The sequence below is a fragment of the Alligator mississippiensis genome, chromosome 5, assembly GCF_030867095.1.
Source record: "Alligator mississippiensis isolate rAllMis1 chromosome 5, rAllMis1, whole genome shotgun sequence".
Classification (NCBI taxonomy): domain Eukaryota; kingdom Metazoa; phylum Chordata; order Crocodylia; family Alligatoridae; genus Alligator; species Alligator mississippiensis.
The window spans coordinates 20,305,111-20,326,457 of NC_081828.1; the positions used below are offsets into that span (position 1 = coordinate 20,305,111).

The following is a 21,347-nucleotide window of genomic DNA, read 5'->3' on the forward strand; positions in this document are numbered from 1 at the left end:
TTCTGCTTGCTCCTGAAGTAATCTAGGGTGCTTAGAAAAAGCCCCAAATGTTTAGTGCAGATCTGCCTCAGACTTTTTGAACCTCTGTACCTGGTCATGAAGCCTAAAATAAAATTCAATGGTCTTCCTGTAGAAATAGGTTAGAAGCAACTAGAAACAGAAAAATAGTTGATATGTTATTATGACTAATGTTATAATGTGCACTGATGTCTGAGACCTATAGCTCAGCAACAGGCTTTTACAAGACGATTAGATTGCTTTTTATTTTTTAAATTATATTCACTACTTAAGTAGCTTTTCTTTGTTGAATGAAAATTAAGCACTTTATTAAGGAAATCCAAGGAGGTATTGTTTAATTCTTCAATATATAAAAATGAACAACAATTCTAAAGCAAAACACCTTCTAAAATAGTAAAGACAGAGTGATATGTCTAGACAGTAAGAGCCACAACAAACACTACAGTCCTATAATTTTTTCACAGTAGGTTTAAGGTTACAGATATAATTAGGTTAGAGTGACTTGTACAGTATGCCTGATTTCAAAGTAAAATCAGAGCATTATGGATAATATTATGCAAACTGCCATAGCAACAGTAAGGCAGACTTCTAAGAAATGCTAATGAGTTAAGCTGTTCTGCAAAAATCTAACCTGTCCAAGAAAAAACAAACACATTATGTTATTTAAAATGCAATTCACACAAGTATTCTAAGCACCCTATTCTGTTCCTATGAAAATCAATGCAAAACTCTCACTGGCTTCAGCAGCAACACAATCAGGTCTTTACTGAACAATTTTATAAAAAAAATAAAGCACAGAATGAAATGACTGTGACTACCTGCCTCCCTTCCTCCCCTATAATTAACTTATTAGCATCATGGAAGCAAAATACTGCATAAAATCTTCTGAAGGAAAGAATTATAGCTGGGACTGAAAAGACTCTGGTTAATGCAGTCCATCTTTTGGGTACAAAGTTGTATAGTTATTTCAGTTGCCTTTAAAAATACTGCAAGATTGGTCTTAAGCAACAGATCAAATCAGACCTGTTCAAATTAATTACCATTCACATTTACTGCTGAACAAACACTGGAAAAATACTTGTAAAATGGTTTTCCAAAGAATGTACAACTTTTCATGACCTTTGCGTTTGCCTTCTTTCTGTATTTTAGTGAAAAACCTGCCTGATACGTTTAGTGATACTTTGGAATGATGGACTGGATGGCTGGACGAACATCTGGCCGGGGTCGTTTGACCCCAGTATTCTTTCCTGCCCATGGCAGGGGGTCGGACTAGATGATCTCCTCAGGTCCCTTCTGACCCGACCAACTATGAAACTATGGAACTATGATGTAACTGAATGTTTCAGTTTTTAGCTATTTAGAGGAGTCATCCAATCAGGACAAGGAAAAAATACCACAGACCTACCACTAAGAGGGAGCACTGATTTAGTTAACTCATGCTTGTCCTGGTTCCTGCTGTCAGAAAGTGCAGTAGAGGAGAGAGATGCAAAAAGCAAAAAGTAACAGCAAACTCTTGTTTCTTGGGACCGTTCAGGGCAGTGCAGCTCCAAGCGAGGGGAGTGCTGCTGGCTGAGAATGGGCCATTGTTAGAGGCAGTATTAACTTAGCTGAAGAAACTTGTGCCAGCAGAGCTCCTTTAGATACTTGGCTGAAAACTAAAAGTATCTGTTCTCCTCCTATTCTGCTGGCAAGAGCCCCAGAAAAGGGATGGCCGGTAGTTTCACCACCTGCTTTCCCCTGAGTCAAATACCTCTTGGGAGTAAGAGGCCCAGCTGGTGCACGGAAGCATATTTTATAGCTCCCCAGCATCAGCCCCAGTGAATCTGGCCCTCTGTCTGTAACACAGTGGGGTTCAGAGGAGATAAAATTAAATGAGCCATATCATGCTTTAATGTCAGTTGAATAGCTACATTTTCTTTTACAAGGCTAGTGGACCCTTAGTTGGTGAAGTCCACATGGTCTAGTTGGAACAAAGCTATTTTATAGCTACAGCAGAACAAACCCTTAGTATACTTCACAAGGCAGCCAAAAACAGTAGTACTGCAATGCAAGTTCATTTTAGAAAGTTCATGTTTGTCATTCATTAATATAGGAATTTGACCATTTTCATGAAGTAAAACAAAAGCTGGCTTCATGCTGCATGTGCTTCATTCTTTGTCTTCTTAGTCTGATCTCAGTGCTTCTAGGGATGCCAGCATCTACCAGCAGCCTTTACTTTTTTAAATATTTCATTTATGAAACAGAAAAGGGTTAGTGAAGCTGCAGTAATGTATGTATAACTACACACCAGCTTTCAGATGACATATTAAAATCTTGTTAATGTAAGACTCTAGTTGTTCTGAAAGGGGTTCAAGATTATCATCCGTAAATCAGCATTTGCCTTATAAAATGTAATGGAAAATGCTAATAAGATTTACTGGTAAAGTGAAATTGGATTATCTCTTATCTATTTTAACTCAATTTGGAAATGTGTTCCTTGCTTGGAAACTAGCATCCTCACATTACTTGACGCTAAGATTTTATTATGCTTTCTTCGCCGTACACTACCCCCCTCCCCCCAATAAATTCTAAAAGCATCATTTCAAAAGAAAGAGTATGGAGATCCACACATATATTAGGCAGAAAAATGTAATTTATGCAATAAAATGCTTCAAAGAAAAGATGCAGAAGTTATAATACTTATGCTACAAGAGTAGACAGCAAGTTGTTTGTTTATGTCTGGATGGAAATAACCCAGCCAGGAAACTTCAAATTCAAAAAGTAATTTAAAACAAATAATTTCCTTGTATATACTTAGAAGACTGAGCAGTTACTATATACAGTGAATTTGCATATTAAAAATATTCCAAATTGCCTACATGACAATTTCTCAAGGTTCAACAATACATTACATTACAGGTCATAGTAAAAACTTGATTTATTCAACACTACCGGATCTGCAGTAAATAATGCAAACTTTTAATCAATAGGAAAATAATATTAACTGCTTCTTTTGACTAGATTTTGGACATGGGAATCGTAATATTATATAGCCAAATGTATGCTGTTCTGGAGAATGTGCACTAAATTAGTAATACAAGAGCAGATGCCAAGAGAAGACAGACTGATTGAAGATACTTGAACCCTGAGTCAATCAAGTGGTCCTTCTGCATTATTGTTAAAGGTCTCCCTTTAGCAGATCATAAGACTGCAAAAGGGAGAAAGCAAAGACAAATGCAAGTGAAGGCAAAGCTGCATTAGACATGAACTACTTCTAATAAGAGCTTGCACCTATAGGCTAAGTACAGAAAGTCAAAAAAGCTTGAGGTAAAATCAGTTCAATGCACGCAGCTTTCTTTAAAGTGCACAGACTAAACCATTAGTGAACAGAACTCACGTTCACTCATCAGTTGGCCAAGGCAGGTAGATGCCTGCACTGGCAAAGGCCAGAAGGAAGGGGGGGGGGGTCTCATGCATGCCTTTCACCTCCACCTAGCTGCAAATGCCCCATCTCTGCCCCCTCTCCAGCCCCTGGCCCCTTCTCTCAGCCACAGGTGGGATAGGCGGGGGGGGGGCAGATCTCCCACCCCAACCCTCCCCAGCTGGGGTAAGCACAGTCTGTGAGGGGGAGAAATCCCTTGAGTGCAGCTCTGCTGGGCTGCAAACACCCCAGCCCCATCCCCTTACTAACTCCTCTACCTGTCAGCCACAGGGGGCAGGTCAGGGGGAAATGGACTCCTGGTTCAGCCCTCCAGCCAGGGTCTGCACAGCAGGGGAGGGAAAGCCCCCAAGGCTGATAGGTGGGAGGTGGTGAGGGGGTGGGATTGGGACATTTACAGCCCAGTGAAGCCACGCTGTGGTGGTAAAAGACCCTGCCACAGGGGCCCCTCCCACCCACTGTACAGACCATGGCTGGGGGGGGCGGAGCAGGAATCCATTCCTTAACCCTGCAGCCGAGAGGAGGGGGGGGACTGGTGAGGGGGCAGGGCTGGGATAGCAGAGCTGCAGAGCAGGAGGGGGGGGGATCCCCCACCTCCGGGGGCTTCCCCTTAGTCCTCCCAGCTGGGGTCTGCACAGTGAGGGGGAGCTGGGGCCAGGGCAGGGCTCTGTTCACCCGTTTGCCCACCCCATGCTGCCACCAGCAGGGTGAGGGAGGGTGTCTCAGACCTGTGACAGCCCGGGGGTGGGGCCACCCAGCTGAACTAGAGCAGACAAGCTGGGCCAGAGGCTAGCCTGCCCGATCTGTATGAGAGGAGAGTTAGTGGAGGGGCTGCAATGCATTCTGGGAGGCTGGGGGATTGAGACTGTACTTGTTTCTGGAGGGGATCTGGAACAGAAGTTCGATAGACTGGTTTAACTTAAATCTGTGAAGTCTGAAACTACATTCATGCAGGTCTTTCTTAAACCAGTTTTGGCCATTTTGAAACCAGTCTGCTGTTTGTGTTACATATTTAAACTGGTTTCCAATCACTTATACCACTGTATGTGCAATGTCTATCCTTAGCCATAGTGTCCGTTGTCCCAGAAAAAGTAGGCAAGCATTTTTTTACCTCTAAGACTAAAATTGGAACAGCTGCGTCTGAAGTAACATTTGGTATTCTAGACATACACACAGTAAAGGTCTATTGAGGAATCGAATCACAAGATAAACAATGAAGCCTCATTTAAAGCACCACTAGAAGTAGAAAAGGGAAGTGGAAAATGGACAAAACAGAGCATGTCCCAAGAACACTGCCATAGGTTTAGGGTGGGTGGATGTGAAAAACAAATGGAAACAATACTAAGCCAAGGAAAGAGAAATTTTATCTATAGGGTTTATCTGAATGAGGTCAGTCTGCAATGGCAAAGTAGATAAAGGAAAATTGTTGTGATTTTATTTTTTTAATTTCAAACAGACCTTTTTCTTTGCTGTCATGTATGTGTGATCTCCAAATACTTCCCTCTACTCCATTTGGCCCTTCCACTCTAGTAATTCCACATAATGCTATTCTGGTTGTTAAAGTCTTTAAGTGCTGCTACTCCCTCATTAGCCTTTCAGTGATTTGCATGATATGGAGTTTCTTGCATGTTTTGTTAGCAACGCTCGACCTTGGTTGCACTTTCCTGACTGCAGAATCACTGCTTGCACATACACCTTTACTCATCTATCAATATTTACACCTACTTTAATTAGAGCTGTGGAATCAAGGCCTCTGGGACAGACTGCATGCTGTTATACTGCTGCAAATCTAGAGTAATTCCACTGAAGCCAAAGGAGTTAGTCCTGATTTACAATGGTGCAAGTGACATCAGAATTCTTTCCAATATGTCCAAAGGCACTGGAGTGGTAAATGATACACAATTTCCACATCAAAGAACCAAGTGACTGTGATCTTTTTGCCAGTTGGTCTCTCTCCCCTTGTTAATACAGTAGTTCACTCAAAAATTTCTTTTCATCTAGTGGAAGAGGCAAAAAAAGTTTATTCTTCAATGTCAGACAGAACTTGGGGCACAAGTGACAATGGGATTTGAGTGCCAAGACCCAGATAGACTGCTACACAAGGCTCTTGTGCCATATTGTCTGAGAAATTGTTCAATAACAAAGGATCCGAAGAAAAGTAAGACAAAGGGAGGCTTTGATCTTTATTTGTTCACTTTTCTAACAAAAGTGAATATTTTATTCAGCATATATTTTTTTTTTAACACAGAGAAAATGAGACCGACCCATATTCCATTAAGAATAATCTGACACTGGTCAGTAGATGGACAAAATGATCTAAAGGTTTTTCCTTCTTTTATCTCTTGTGAATCTATTATCAAAACTTTACAGATTTCATTAGCATATTAATTAAATACAAATTAAACATAATTAGTTTTACATAAAAAATAGAAACCAGGCCTTAACTGTAGTGGCATTTAGAGTTTAAGAGCTGAAGAGCCCATTTGCCCGTTATTAACAATTCCTAGTTAACAACTGACAGTGTATAATGCCACAGAGCACTTGCAGAATTGACGGCCTGACCCACCCGTGTTGATCACGACTCTGAAACTCCCTTTTGGAGCAGACTGTGAACCAGGGTATGTAACTACATACGAACAGGTATATAATCGATACAGCTGGGGAAAATAAACCTTTTTGTGCAAGTACGGTTTGCTCAAAGGAACTGTGCTTGCCAGTTTCCAAACATATATCATGTTCATATTTATTTGAGAAGACAGGGAGCTGTATTATATATGGAAAAATAAGCATCTTGTACAGATCCTATAGTTCTGGGAGAATGATGGACTGAGTCGAATATGAGCATTCCTCACACACACCTAGAGGAAGTAACAATAACACTGATTAACTGCTTGCTGCTGTCTGCTGCACCTATTTGCAGTTCAGATCATCACTTGACACTACTGATGGGACCAATGCTTTTATCCACCAGGAGAGGGAATAGGGTTCCTCCAAAAACGGCAAGCATGGCCTGTGTGGAATGAAGGAAAGAAGAGCTGCTGCAAAAGAGACGACTGCAGGGGAAGAATGTGTCCTCTCAACTGGCTGAGGGTAGAAAGGTCTTGGGCAAGTGTTTCCTCAGAGCTGAAGTTACTGCACTCACATACAGAACAAATTAAAGCAGCGTCTGAGAAAAGGGATTTGAAGAGGACTACAATGAGATTTCTATTTTTCTTTCCTCACTCACTTCCTGGCAAGGCTGCACACAGCTTACAGGCAGCTTTTTTCACCTTGCACGCTTGCTCTCTCTCTCCCCTGCCTGATTATGCATTTGACTCCTCTTGGTAGCAGGATTTTCCAACAGTTTCTTCCACCCAAATCCCCCATTGAGCTTGTTCAAAAATATCCAGACTGCTGGAATATGTTTGTTCTGTATCGCCTGTCCTCCTCAGGTGCCTGCTTCACAGTGGATTATTATTACCAGCTAAGGGAATTATTCTTTTATCTCAAGTTCTAGAGGCTTGGGTTTTCCAGCTGCAAAACATCTAAGGTTAAATCCTTGAGGGGATTGCCAGATAGTGATGTCCAAACATGGGGTTTTACTCTGGTGGACTTTAGCACTACAGCTGGTCAGAAATTTATGAGATGCAGTGTATGTGCACACGGCAGACTGCAGACAGCAAAGTAGAGTACAAGCTGCCTCAAGGACTTAGAGGAGCCTAGCTGCAGCAGCAGAGTTCAACAGAGCTAATTTACTCTGCCAAAAAGCCTATGCTGAGCTCTATTTTCTCATGGTGAGACTGGTTCCAGTACCCCAACTGGCTATGGGACCTTCTATATTACACAGCAATCTGCAATGTGCAGACACCATGCATTTTATCAGAAAAGTAGAAATCCTGGAGGGGCTGCCCCAGGGTTAGGGATGCTCCAAACTACAATGAAATCTGGAGCTTCTTGAACATCAGCTTCACTGAGCAGGCACAGGGTCCAGGCAGCTTTTAATTCCTTTGGAAAACTGAAAATCTGTGGTTTGTGTTCAGTTCAGATCAAACCAAATCCCAAAAGAAAAGTTCTTGCTTTTCTCAAGACGTCTCTCTATCCCAGGAGGAATATGTACCATATTTGCTTGATTCCAAGATGAGATTTCCCCCACACTTTGTTTAACATGGGGGGAAAGTCCCCACATGTTGTAATCAAGTATGAGGCGGTGGGGGGAGGGAACAGGGGGTGGGAAGGAATTGGGACAGGACACAGGTAGCTGCTGCAACTCCAGCCCCAATCCAGCATTGGGGTCAGAGCCAGGGACAGAGTAGCAGCTTCTGCCTGCCCCCCCCCCCCACTTTTGCCCCTGTTGCTTGCTCCCCCCCTGCAGCCTCAGCCTTCTGCCCCCCCACCCTCCATCTACCCAGCTGTGACCTTTTTCTTTCCATCTCTCTCTTCTGCAGTCTCTGCCTCCCCTGCCTGCCCCCCTCCACCATCCCTTACCACTTACTCTTGCTCCAGCAGCCTTTGCCTAGGGCACAGAGCAAGAGCTTGCTGTCCCCAACCTGGCTCAGAAGCCATGGCTATAGCACGGCAGCTCTGGCCAGGCCCCATAGCTGGAGCTGGAGCTGCCAGGCCACCACCGCTGCCCCCAGGTTGGGCAGGGGCTGGAGCAGGCATGTGCTTCACCCCAGGCTGGAGTGCAAAGGTAGCTTGCTGGAGCCAGCACAAGGGTAAGCAGCATGGGATGGGGGTGTGGGAGAGAGATGGGGCAAAGGGGGGGGGGCAAGAGGCTTCACAGGGGAAACAGAGGGAAGGGGTGCAATGGGCCCAAGGCAGCCAGTACTGGGGGAGCAGAGGGGGCCAAGAGACAGGGGTCAAGCAGCTTGACCCTGCCTGTCCTCATCTCCTTCCTCCAACTTATCCTCCACTGTCTGCCCCCCGCCACTTTTCCTGCTTCAGTAGTGTGTGTGCGCACGGGGGGGGCAGGAGAATGGACAGGCAACGAATTTAAGATGATCCCCCAATTATCACATTCTATACATGGAAAATTATAACAAATTTATATATTTTCCATGTATAGAAACTAATTATTACTGGGTCATCTTGGGTTTGGATCAATACAATAATATAGGTAATGTACCGGATCCCCATCTAGTGGCTAGTTCAGAAAAGTATGGTTTACACTGTGACTGTAGCGTGTCAAAGCTGGAATATTCCCAGGAACACCTCACTCCTTCAATCACACTTTCACTTCAGAAATGCATCAAGGAGGATGTTGGGGAGTGTCCCTTCGAGCTGCTGAACCTCAGTCTCTGGTGTGCTTGAGACAGGCTTCTGGGGTTGAGCCCTGAGCATATCTGTGGCCTTGGAGCATGCAAACCATTGCAGGTGGGTATGCCATTGTTGGAAACACGCTGGCCAAGGCATGCTGCTGCAATGAGGCAGAGATACCCAGAGGGGCTAACAACCCTACTACTGTTGTCAACAGTGGAGGTACTGCTTTCGTTCAAGTAGCAGAGATCTGTGTGTGACTGTAGATGAAGGACTTGGGTTGAGCTCAGTGACAACTCATGCTATGGTCATCACCATCTCTTTCATGTGTTTGTGCTCGTACTGTAGGAAACATCATTTCATGGATTTCAGGCAGAAGGCACAACACAGGTTAGACCCATAGAGCCATTGGGATTCTTCTGAAAGAGATTACAACTGTAAAGTCCTTTTGCTAACAGTAATTTAGCAGTTTAAAGCTAGAGTCTCAACCCTGGATATGGTGTGGCACAAAGAGAATTTAGAGTTACTAATAACTAGGTGTTACGGAATACCTAGAGATGTAAAGCCTGCACAACTATTCCCCTGCTCCGTATGGAGAACCATTGACAAGATATGGTCTGGGAGAGAACCGGAGATGAAGAAGAACAGGACTAGGGCATTTTGTTTTGATGGCCTTAGGCTGCTGGAAGAGTCTATTCACAATGTGGCTGGTAAGAACCCCAGCTAGCCCCAAAATTGGACTCTTATTCAGTACAGCTGAGAATTAAGCCTTTACTATGTTAACACTCTCCACTCATCTGCACTGTTACATGTAAAACCCAATGCAAATAAAATAAACAGTAGTTTGATCACTGCAGGGGGCACATGAGAGTTTTAGCTTGAAACTTCCTGCATGTAGTAAGTCATTCTTCTGTCTAGTCAGAATGAATAGGTGTTTATAGTAGGGAACAGATGTTTGGAGTATTTCTGCTTTTAGCTCAACTGGCTAGTGGACAAGTTATATACAGAGACAGACAAAAATGTACAAGCAATTAGCTGACTATTACAAATCTTTTACATGTACAAGCTGTTTCATCTTAGTTTTGCATTTCTTCAAAAATTTTTGTAATCAAAAGCAAAAACTACTCAGCCTGGCCCTAGCAAAGGCCCAGGAGCCTATAGAACTGACTTCGTGAAGGAACATCTTGAGAAGCTGGATACCTTCAAGTCAGCTGGCCCTGACAATCTTCACCCCAGGGTACTCAAGGAGCTGGCGAGCATCATAGCCCAGCCTCTAGCGCGGATCTTTGAAAACTCTTGGCGCTCTGGTGTAGTGCCCGAAGACTGGAAGAAGGCCAATGTGGTGCCTATCTTCAAGAAAGGGAGGAAAGTGGATCTGGCTAACTATAGGCCCATCAGCCTGACTTCTATCCTGGGGAAGATCTTAGAAAAGTTTATTAAGGAGGCCATCCTTAATGGACTGGCCGACGCCAACATCTTAAGGGATAGCCAGCACGGGTTTGTTGCGGGTAGGTATTGCTTGACCAAACTCATTTCCTTCTACGACCAGGTGACCTATCACCTGGACAAGGGAGATGAGATTGATGTCATATATTTTGACTTCAAAAAAGCCTTCGATCTGGTGTCCCATGATCGTCTCTTGGAGAAACTGGCCAATTGTCACCTTGGGACCTCCACGATCCACTGGCTGGAAAATTGGCTCCGGGTTCGGACCCAGAGGGTAGTAATTGATGGAAGTCACTCATCGTGGTCTCCGGTGACCAGTGGGGTCCCCCAGGGCTCTGTCCTTGGATCCATACTGTTCAACATCTTCATTAATGATGTGGACACTGGAGTCAGAAGCGGACTGGCCAAGTTCGCAGATGACACCAAACTTTGGGGCAAAGCATCCACACCAGAAGACAGGCGGATGATCCAGGCTGACCTGGACAGGCTCAGCAAGTGGGCGGACGAGAATCTGATGGTTTTCAACGCCGATAAATGCAAGGTTCTCCACCTTGGGGAAAAAAAACCCTGCAGCATCCTTATAGACTCGGCAGTGCTTTGTTGGCTAGCACTATGGAAGAAAGAGACTTGGGGGTCATCATTGACCACAAGATGAACATGAGCCTGCAATGCGATGCTACGGCTAGTAAAGCGACCAAAATGCTGGCTTGCATCCATAGATGCTTCTCAAGCAAATCCCGGGACGTCATTCTCCCCCTGTACTCGGCCCTAGTGAGGCCGCAGCTGGAGTACTGCATCCAGTTTTGGGCTCCATAATTCAAAAAGGATGTGGAGAAGCTTGAGAGAGTCCAGAGAAGAGCCACGCGCATGATCAGAGGTCAGGGAAGCAGACCCTACGATGACAGGCTGAGAGCCCTGGGGCTCTTTAGCCTGGAAAAGCGCAGGCTCAGGGGTGATCTGATGGCCACCTACAAGTTTATCAGGGGTGACCACCAGTATCTAGGGGAACGTTTGTTCACCAGAGCGCCCCAAGGGATGACGAGGTCAAATGGTCACAAACTACTACAAGATCGTTTCAGGCTGGACATAAGGAAGAATTTCTTTACTGTCCGAGCCCCCAAGGTCTGGAACAGCCTGCCACCGGAGGTCGTTCAAGCGCCTTCATTGAACACCTTCAAGATGAAACTGGATGCTTATCTTGCTGGGATCCTATGACCCCAGCTGACTTCCTGCCCTTTGGGCGGGGGGCTGGACTCGATGATCTTCCGAGGTCCCTTCCAGCCCTAATGTCTATGAAATCTATGAAATCTATGAAGCTTGTGCCGAATTCAGGCAAATAGTGAGTCTGTCTCTACTGTAGTCAAAGGTATGACAGCAGCTCACATCAAGATACTCAAGCTAGTTTTAAACCTAGCTGCTCAGGTACTGCTAGTAGTACAGCTGAAGCAGCAAAAGCCCTTACCCCGGGCTAACTACATAGTTATCTGCCCAGAAGGCATCCATAGGAGTTTTGCATTGCTACAGATAACACTGCTAAAGCACCTGGGGGCTAGCAGATTTAAAGCTAGTTTGTCTAAGCTATTTGCCTACACTTCTAATCACTGTGTAGGCATACCTAATGCTTATGGAGAGGGACACATATTGGTATGCTAACAGATTAAGCTAAATTCTATAACTGAAAGATACCTTTGTACAGCTATCTTTTTTACCACATAATTATTCTTTATGGCAAATACATTAAAAACAATGTAGGAGCTTCAGAAGGAGCCAGGTATCTCCAAAGATCATAGCCCAAGAAGGATGAAAAAGGAAGAGGCAAGGAAGGGCAGGCAAGTGGGCCCCTAGGAATGGAAGACTTGCAGAATCCTGAGCAGAGGGGGGCAAATATTGCTAGGTAATGCTGAAGGAAAGAGAGGATGGGTTATCAGATACTGAGAGGATTCTGTTTCTTATAGAGGAAACTGAAATAGGAGAGACCAACATCCCAGAATCAGGGGAGGCAGGGACCCAATATTATGGTTTTGCCAAGTTTAAAATCTTACCTGCAATATTTCTATGTATTGCCACCCTGGACCACTCTGAAGTCAAGGATGTCAGTCACGGTGAATTGTGCTATATCTGATGGTGGTACTGAGATCTGCATATATTTACTGAAGCCTAGGTGATGCCTCCTTTACATCTACAATCAATATAAGTACTAGTCCACCTGATTAAGTGTGGCAGAATCTTAGCTGAACAGATCAGACCACTATAAGGGTCACTGTAATAATCCACTTCATCTTAAAACATGATCTATAACCATGCCATCTCCTACAGTAAACAAGGCAAAATCTAATTAGTGCTCATATTGGAGATCTGCAAGAAAAAAAAATCAGGTAATGTATTCCATAATACATATAGTCCAGCAAGCTGGACTCCTCCCTCTGACTCATAACTGAACTGCCTTCATAACGGGACACTACAGGTATTGGGCTTTTGCTTCTTTTGAAGAGCAAAGTCCTGACAATTCATAATTATTTAAGATGGCATGGCAGCTTTCAAAAGAGGAATGGGTGTAAAATTTGGGGATTTAGCCACATTATAGTTGAAGGCATTGGATTTAGTCCACCTAAAATTTTCCTTGTGGTTTCAGTTTAAGTTGTTATTCTCATAACCCATTATTAAAGTTTCCATAGATTTACAAGCACAAAATTATTGTAGAATTCACAGAATTCAACTTAAAAGGAGACTACATTAAAATGAATATTTTTACACGTGCTTTGGATAAAGTACTTTGGTATTCTTCAAACTGCAAAAATGTAAAGTTACTATTTTGTTGTATTATTTGTCTTCAATATTAATGGCTATCTTTTGATATTAGGGCGGAAAAACCTTCTAATAGGTCAACAATTCCAAGAAGTGCTTCTGATGTAGTATATATGCATATCTGAAGGTATTCTATTGACATAAAAATCCCACAAAGGACAGACTTGATAGTCTATTACTGTACATTATGGTGCATCTCATGTACTTCCATTGAGAACAGCTGCTCTCTACAGACATATTAATGAAAGAATTGTATCCTAGCAGAGTTTTTCATGCTACTTATAGGAGGGTTATAGCATAACAAGTCCTGATATTTAATACAGTTTCAGTGATACTATTTTCTATATTCCACTGAGATAGACCATAGTTAAAAACGATCTGAACAGAAAAGTAGTTCACTTCAGAAAGACCTTTTTTCTTATATTACCATACAAGTAGTGAACAGCAAAATATACAATGCACTGACAGAATGGTTCCAATCCTATTCGTGTACCTAGGAATTACACATTTCAGCCCCCAGTTTGCCAAAAAAAATAGCACTACCAGAGAGTCTGCCATAAATCTACAAAAGCAAGAAACGTGCAAATACATCTATCATTCCCATCCTCCAATTGTGTGGACAGAGGGAACGTCTGACCCTTTATATCACATCATCTGCCTTTTGTGAAGTTAATTTAGCCCTTAAACATCAGAAATTGTTTTGTGTCGGAGAAGTTGTATTGCTCCTCTAAAACAGAAAAAATCTACAGTTTCATTAGTCAGCTATGCTTTGTTACTTGTCTATGGATTTTACTATATTATTTCCACAACTGTTTCTTCTTTTTCATTAAATGTAATGATTAAAAATATTACAACTTACAGTTTACTGTGACTTTTACTTTTCTCACATCTGGGACTGAAACATCGTTTTCTGCACTGCATTCATAGTCCCCAGTTTGGTCTCTTGTAATTCCATAGATGTCCAGATATTGACCACTTTCAAACGGTTTTGCTGAAATGAAAAACCAAAGAATCACAGAGAAGAAATTACAGAAAGTTTAACTGGAGTTGCCTGAAGCCTCATTCAAGTAAAAACAACAAAATCATGACTTTCTACTCAATATTGCTGACAACACTAAGCACTTATTACAGCCCTTATTCTCCCACGTACAGAAAACAATTCTAAGGCAGAGAATGAAAGCTTAACAAGTGATGTTTTAACAATTGCTTCCTCAGGAATGGATAACCACATGTACTTATAATTGATTAGAGTTCCCTATCCAGAACATACATCAAATAGATCTATGCCCATTTTACAATTGTGTTTAACTATTTCTGGCACTGTATACGCAATTCACCAATACAAATCTATACATGCTGACTTTTACAAGCGATAGGTAACATTTGCCTGAGAAACTGGTATGTTTTATATATATTTCCTGGGGAAAAAAATCACTTAGACTAAAACATCCAATTCAAAACATTTTGGTAATAACTTTGGCATCTACTCATTTTTAGTGTACCCTTATCTATGTATATACAAGATGCTTACTTTAACAAATTATGAAATAGAAGAAAAAAAAAACAGCCCTGGAATAGCCATTTTTTTCTGCTGAGGACTCCTTGAATTGTGTTAATATATTCATACAATTTTTACCTGAGACGCTCATTTTTATTTCAGTGAACAACTGACATAAAATAAAAACTCAGGAAAGACCCTAACGGTCATCATAACAGACAGTGCTTGATACGAATCTACTTGATGTAAAACCAAGTTAACAAATACTCAGTGGCTGCATCTACATGAGATGCTAACTGTGCAGTAGCCTAATAATAATACCGTGCAGTAGTGCATCACAGTAGTGCATGGACAGTGCTAATATACTACTGAGTGGTATTATTAGGCTGCTGAATAGTAGCGTCACTAAAAAGGCGTTTGCCAGTGTTACTGTACAGTAACTCTGGTTCCTATGCATTTATGTAATACTTGATTATACAAGTACTAAATGAAATGTGCAGTAACTACTGCACATTAACGGACATGAAGACATGGCCAGTTATGCATATACATTACTTCCTAGGGAAGTTACTATTCTGAAGATTAAGGATAATTTTGTGATTCAAAATAAAAGACCTCTCTCTTTAAAAAAGTTGGTGGTTCTGGCACTGAGATGCAGAGACTTTGCCAAGTCCATTTAGCTCTTTGTGCCCCGACTTCCACAACACTTCGTAGGACTATTGCCAGATTTACTGATATTTGGGATCCTTCAGTTAAAAAATACTATATATATTACTAGTATTTTCTCTTTCTTTTTTCATTATGACATAGAACAAATAGAACATTGCACAAAGAAAGCTAAACATTCACAGCATAATATAAAGTATAACAAAAATCATTAATAAAATGTTACCACAGTACTCAATAGTGGTTATAATAAACCACATATTGGAATACATGTGTTTCAGGGTGGGAAGGAATTGCTGGCAGTAGCTATCCACACAGATCCAACACAAGGAAGAACCAAAGGATGTGGTGGTACCTTGTCACACCAAGCTATATACAAGGTATACAACAGCCTAATGGCAAAAAGGAAATTAATTCTGTAGCCTAGTGGTTATGGCACTCAGTTGGAAAGGGGGAAATCCTATGTCCTGGTCAGTTGTCCCAGGATTGTTTTTTGTTGGTTTGCTAATGTAAAATAAATGAAGAGTAGGGGTGTGCAAAACAGGCCATATTCAATTCAGATCACTGTCCCTAATTTGATTTGGCCAAATCTGAATCTGAAGATTCGATGCTGATTTGGAGAATCAGCGATTCAGCCATAGACACAGCTTTAAACATTTTTTCAACAAACCTTGAGGTACCAAGCATGGCTTGTGAATGCTGCAGTGCTAGGGCAGATGGAGTATCCCACAGGAGCGTGCCCACCCCCCACCCCCTGAGTGCTTGGCAGTGAACCTGGAACTGGAACAGAAGTACTTCTGTTCCACTTGCAGGTCCACTGGGGAGCACGCTGGGCCCCCCCTCCCCCAGGTCAGTGATCGACCATGGGAGGACCCTGGGTGATGCCCATATCCAGGAGGGACCAGTCGCCAAGCTGGGGTGGCTGCGGGGGGGAGGGGGGCACATGATTCCTGGAGGACCCGGAAGTGCTTCTGGCCCACTTCCGGGCCTGCTGCCAAGCATACTGGGGAGCCCTCCATACTCCTATGGGACACTCCATCTGCCCCAGGATCACAGCATTCACAAGCCGCCTGGTGCCTTGAGATATGTAGAAAAAACATTTAAAGCTGTGTCTATATCTGAATTGCTGAATCTTTCCGAATTGATTTGCAGGGTTCTGATTCAATTCAGTGAGATTAAAGGGTCTCCTGATTCAATTTAGATTCAGAGATTTGGCCACCAAATTGGGCCGAATCTTTGCCGAATCGAATTAGGGACCGAAGCTTTGCACAGCCCTAATAAAAACAGTTCACCTACTAGGGACCAGAACCCAGGACTCTTCCCTACTAATTGAAAGAGTCAGGATCCTTCTTTCTTACATTAGGAATAACAGTCAGAACTTGTTAGAGAGACACTTTAGGCTGGACAACAGGAGACATTACTTTACACTTAGGGCTGCCAGGTTCTGGAATGGACTCCCAAGGGAGGTGGTGCACTCTCCTACCTTGAGGGTCTTCAAGAGGAGGCTGGATAGATATTTGGCTGGGGTGTTATGACCCCAGCACTTGTTCATGCCCGGGGCAGGGGGTCAGACCTGATGATCTGTTTAGGTCCCTTCTGACCCTAAGCACTATGAAACTATGCTTTTGCTCTTGTCCTTGCCCTGTGAATTTTACATTCTTTGCTATAAGTAGTCAAACTGCAATAGGAGGGCTGGAAGGTTTACACCCTGGTGATCAGGGCACCAACCTAGAAGATTGGAAACGTGGCTTGGAATCATCTCCTGCTGAAAGATACTTAAAACCCAGGACTCCTTCCTTCTGGCTAAGAACCCAATTATTAATAAAAAGCAAATGATGGAAAGACACCATGGAAAGCCACATGGAGGATATTTCTGTTATATTTTGAAATGAAATCTTCATATTTTCCCAAGGGGGAAGCAACTGTGACCATCTAAAACCTGAGATACTACTCCTGCCTTGGTTTAAGGTAATCTGCATCCTAACAGAACCTCACAGGAGAGCTGAAAGACTCTTCACCAGCTAAGAAGTGCCTGCCCAGAGGAGCTTTCCATCTACTGTCTCCTCTGTGAAATCCTATGAACTCTCATTTCTACCCAGGAGAACTTTTACAATCTTTTTTCCTATGGCTGATGAAGGGTGTTTGTGCCCAAAAGCTTGCAATTAAAGATTTTTTTTTTTTGCAAAAATCTTGTTGGTCTAATAAAAGATATCTTCTCTAACATAAGCCCTGATGGAGAATACAATGCAGCTTACCACTCACTGAGGGTGGTATAAGCTACCAAGAATTCCCTTCAGGGTAGCAAGTGCACTGTAAGTTTATGCACTAGCCTACCTCATGGTAACTTTTTCCTATAGGCATTTTGTTTTTTGTCCTCAGGTTCTCTTCCTTACTCCAAAGTAAGGGGACTACTCCATAGCTTTTGGGTCCGTTCTTAGCACCAGGTGCACAGATATTAGGCACGTCTAACTTGGAGGAATATACATCCTCTTTAGTTCTGGTTACTAGAAAACAATAGTTCCAAATGAGGTAATGATAAAATTGCAATAAAAAGTATTGTGAATTGAAATGAACAGTGATCAAATCTAAAGAAATAATTTACAGGATAAGGTAAATTGCACCAAGATGGATTTTTTTCCTCATGTTATTCAGAAGGGATAAATTATAAAAAGGAAGCTTCCACAAAAGACCAGCTGTTGCTGTTTATATGGTTGGTTGCTGTTATGTTCCACTGTGGCCAGGTTGAATCAACTTCTAGAAAAAAAATATTTACTATTTCTCTGAACAGAAACATATGTTTTCTGCCTGTACTGCATAAAATATATGCTGCATTTATTTGTATGCACTGTGGCACAGCTGAGTGTACACTACTGTGTATACTATTGTAGAATATATGAAACAGTGTATTATGAAAATTGACCTTGGGCTTTGAAAACTATTCACTGTGAAAATTAGTGAAGACTTTACACAATAATCTTGCAAAGTATATAACTTAGGCTCATAAGGTTCAGAGCAACGATTGCAAAATCTCATCATGGCTTCATTAGGGAAGATATTCATGTTACAACTCAAATCTAAAGAAATCACACTTTGTTTTGGTACATCCTGCTGTGTTTGGGTAGCAAATCCACTCTCCTATCCAGCAGACAAGTAATGAAGCTATATCACAACCTCTCAGTAGATATGATCACAGCCACAGCTCTTTTATATACTCTCTGTAGGTGTCTATATAGTTAAGAGTACAGTAGCTTTCACACAAGGGGTAGATAGGTTGTTGTTCAAGGGGTGATGCAGTGGAGGAGCATGGTCTCTGGGCTTATCAGAGTTTTAGCTTATATAAGTACAGTTGAAATAAAAGACCAATCACAACAGGTAACCTCTGACAACCATACAGAAACAGCAGGATGCTGAACACATGCTGCTGAACAAAAAAGAATAGGATACACAATCCCTTCTCTTCTCTGCATACCCCAACCTGCGAAGAATCTCTCTGTTGGCACCAATCTCAGCCTGGTGCATATAATTAGTGTGTCCGACCCTCCATGAGATGAAGGTGGACCAGGCTGGCATGCACCACATCTGCACATAAATTGTTGGAGCATCCCAGGACTTGTAACAAGAACACCTGATTCCAGCCACAAATAGGTGATAATTAGCACATGGATCCTTTGTGGGAGGGTATTTGGAGTACATACACATACTGAGCAGTGCTGAGCTGTGGGGTCACCCTGGCCTGAAATGCTGTTGACTCTGTTGGTGTCCAGCCCAATAAGCTATGTGATAAGTCATGAGTCTGGCTTTGGACTAATATCATACATAGAGGGTATGTCTACATGTACTATTAATGTGACTGAATGAACTCTGGTGCAGTTCATGTCACAATTTACTGTTCCCAGGCACTGCGTTTACATGTGCGCCCAGGACTGCAGGCCTGGCTGGCAGGAGGCCCAGGGGATCAGCCTGGGGCTGCTCAAACCCAGCTTACCACGCTGTGGAGGAACTGGTGGGGGCATGAGTGTGGTCCAGTGTGAGGTTAGTTGGAAGGCATCCCCCACACTGAAGTACACTCATGCCCTAGCCAGCCATGTCAGCGTCTGCACATGTGTTGTGACATGCCAAATAATGCTGTCACAGGATAGCACTTGTGTTTACAAGTACTAACCTACAGTAGTGTTTATTAGTTTACTGAAGCCTAATATGGCCACATGCGTAGTCACAGACTTCACTGCAGATAAAGGCAACTCTACAGTAAACGTCTCGTAGATACGTCCATTTTGTATTTCATATCATTAGGTACCAAAGTGCTGCTCAAAAGGCTGTTTATGGAGTACCTGTGCTTAAACTTGCAGCAGTTTCAGAACGGTAAAAAATGCATCAATTGTGGATGAGCTAAGTGCACAGGTTCTTTATGCAAACTGCCACAGCCATGTTCAATTTCAAAGTCATTGTTTTCAAATTTGCTCTTCACTTCCATGCACTCAGGAGGAACAGTGCCTTTCAGTAGAGAGGGGAAAGGAGCTGCCAGGGGAAAAAGTTGAGGGGAAGCAGAAAGCAAAGGGGCTACCTTACGCCGATTTGTTTTCCCTACTGTAGCAATGGGAGGGGGGAAAATTCATGGCAAACCTCCATTAGCTTCTATACCTGAAAAATGATAACAAATTTACAAATTTTCCATATATAAAAGCTAATTTCTGGGAAGTCATCTTACAATCAGGGTTGCCTTCTATCCAAGTAAATATGGTATTATAACATTCTGAAATTAAAAATTTACCACTCTAAGCTTCTCCTGGGATTGAATATACAGTGAAATCCCATAAAGAGGGTAAATGTTCTTTTTGGGGTAACTGATATCTTACTTAGTTCTTATAAACAATCTATGAATCTTGTTAGGGGCTGGAAGGGACCTTGTAGATCATTGGGTCCAGTCCTCCCGCACTAGGCAGGAAAAGACAACTGGGGTCAAGTGACCCCAGCAAGGTGATTGTCCAATCTCCTTTTGAAGATTTCCAGGGTAGCTGACTGTACTACCCCTGGAGAAGTTTATTCCACAGTCTGGACACCCTGATCAGTCTCAAAAGAAGAAAATGGCTGCTTTGGAATTAAATCACACACACACACAGATATGCACTGTTAGAGTCACTAACCACTAACAAATGCTCTTTTTTGAATGTCCAAGTTTTTAAAGCTTCTTGGCTTTTCTGCATGCATAATACATAAAGGGATACCCTAACTTTCTCTCTTCCACCTCTGGTCTTCTAAACTATTCTTCGACTGTAGCTGTGCTTTTAGCATTAGCTTTGCAGCCTGAACACGATAATATTTGACCTCGAAAAAGTCAATATTGCTGCCACTCCATATTGACAGAAATGACAGTTTTATGTATTTGGCACAACTCTGCTACCACACAACCAGCTTTAGTTCTGAGATCTAGAAAGCAGTCCTGAGCCCAGTTGAAATATAACAACAGAAACAATATCTACTGGGAAAGAGAGTATATATGTATGTATTGACAAAAGATGGCTCTTTGGTACTTTTGGAAAGAGAGGGTGCTGAATAACAAATTACTTCTACTCTAACTCATCATAATCACTATGCAGAAAACTTGGTGGGAATGCCTGAATGATTCCTATTAGAGTAGTGTATTGAAATGCTGCTATTTTTAAGGGTCTGTCAGCACTCTCTTTAAAAAACTTGTGCATGAATAAAGGGATATGATATTGATTATTGAAATGAGTTGTACTACTATGGCATGCATATTTTTATAAAGTATGTGCATTTTACAATCTTTCAACTCATTCACAGATGCAGTTTGAAAATGGGGAAATTAAATTTAATAATTCTTTTTAAAAGCTCATTATTTCCATGGAATTTTCTTTCCAAATCACATTAGAAATTATTTTGCACACAGTGTATCAAGAAATACAATTAAAGTGTTGAATTTTAATCATTTTTATACTAACAATATTGCATTTAATCTTCAAAAGCAAAAAACCTTATTTTGCATTTGGATATAACTAATAATGATCTAGTAAAAAATGGATTATATACACACTTCTATTAGTGAACAAAGGCAATGAATTAAAAAAAATACTGCTACTTCTGCATAGCCAGCTGAACAAACGGGCAGCCATAAGAAAAAAAAAGAGGAGAAACTGAATTACTAGTCTATGAAGAAGAGGTTCAGAAGACAATTTAATTTTCTCACTGTTGGGCTCTGCAGTATTTTACAGATGGACTGGGAAAGGAAAAGTGAGAATTAGA

General features: G+C 42.1%; 1 protein-coding gene across 1 annotated transcript in view; it reads right to left on the reverse strand.

Annotated features, from left to right (window-relative positions):
- The window catches only part of NEGR1 (neuronal growth regulator 1), a 654,907-nt gene that overhangs the window by 197,382 nt on the left and 436,178 nt on the right, over nucleotides 1-21,347 (reverse strand). The window contains exon 4 of the mRNA XM_019489191.2: nucleotides 13,782-13,913. Coding sequence (XP_019344736.2) covers nucleotides 13,782-13,913 — 132 coding nt within the window. The remainder of the gene's footprint in view (nucleotides 1-13,781; nucleotides 13,914-21,347) is intronic.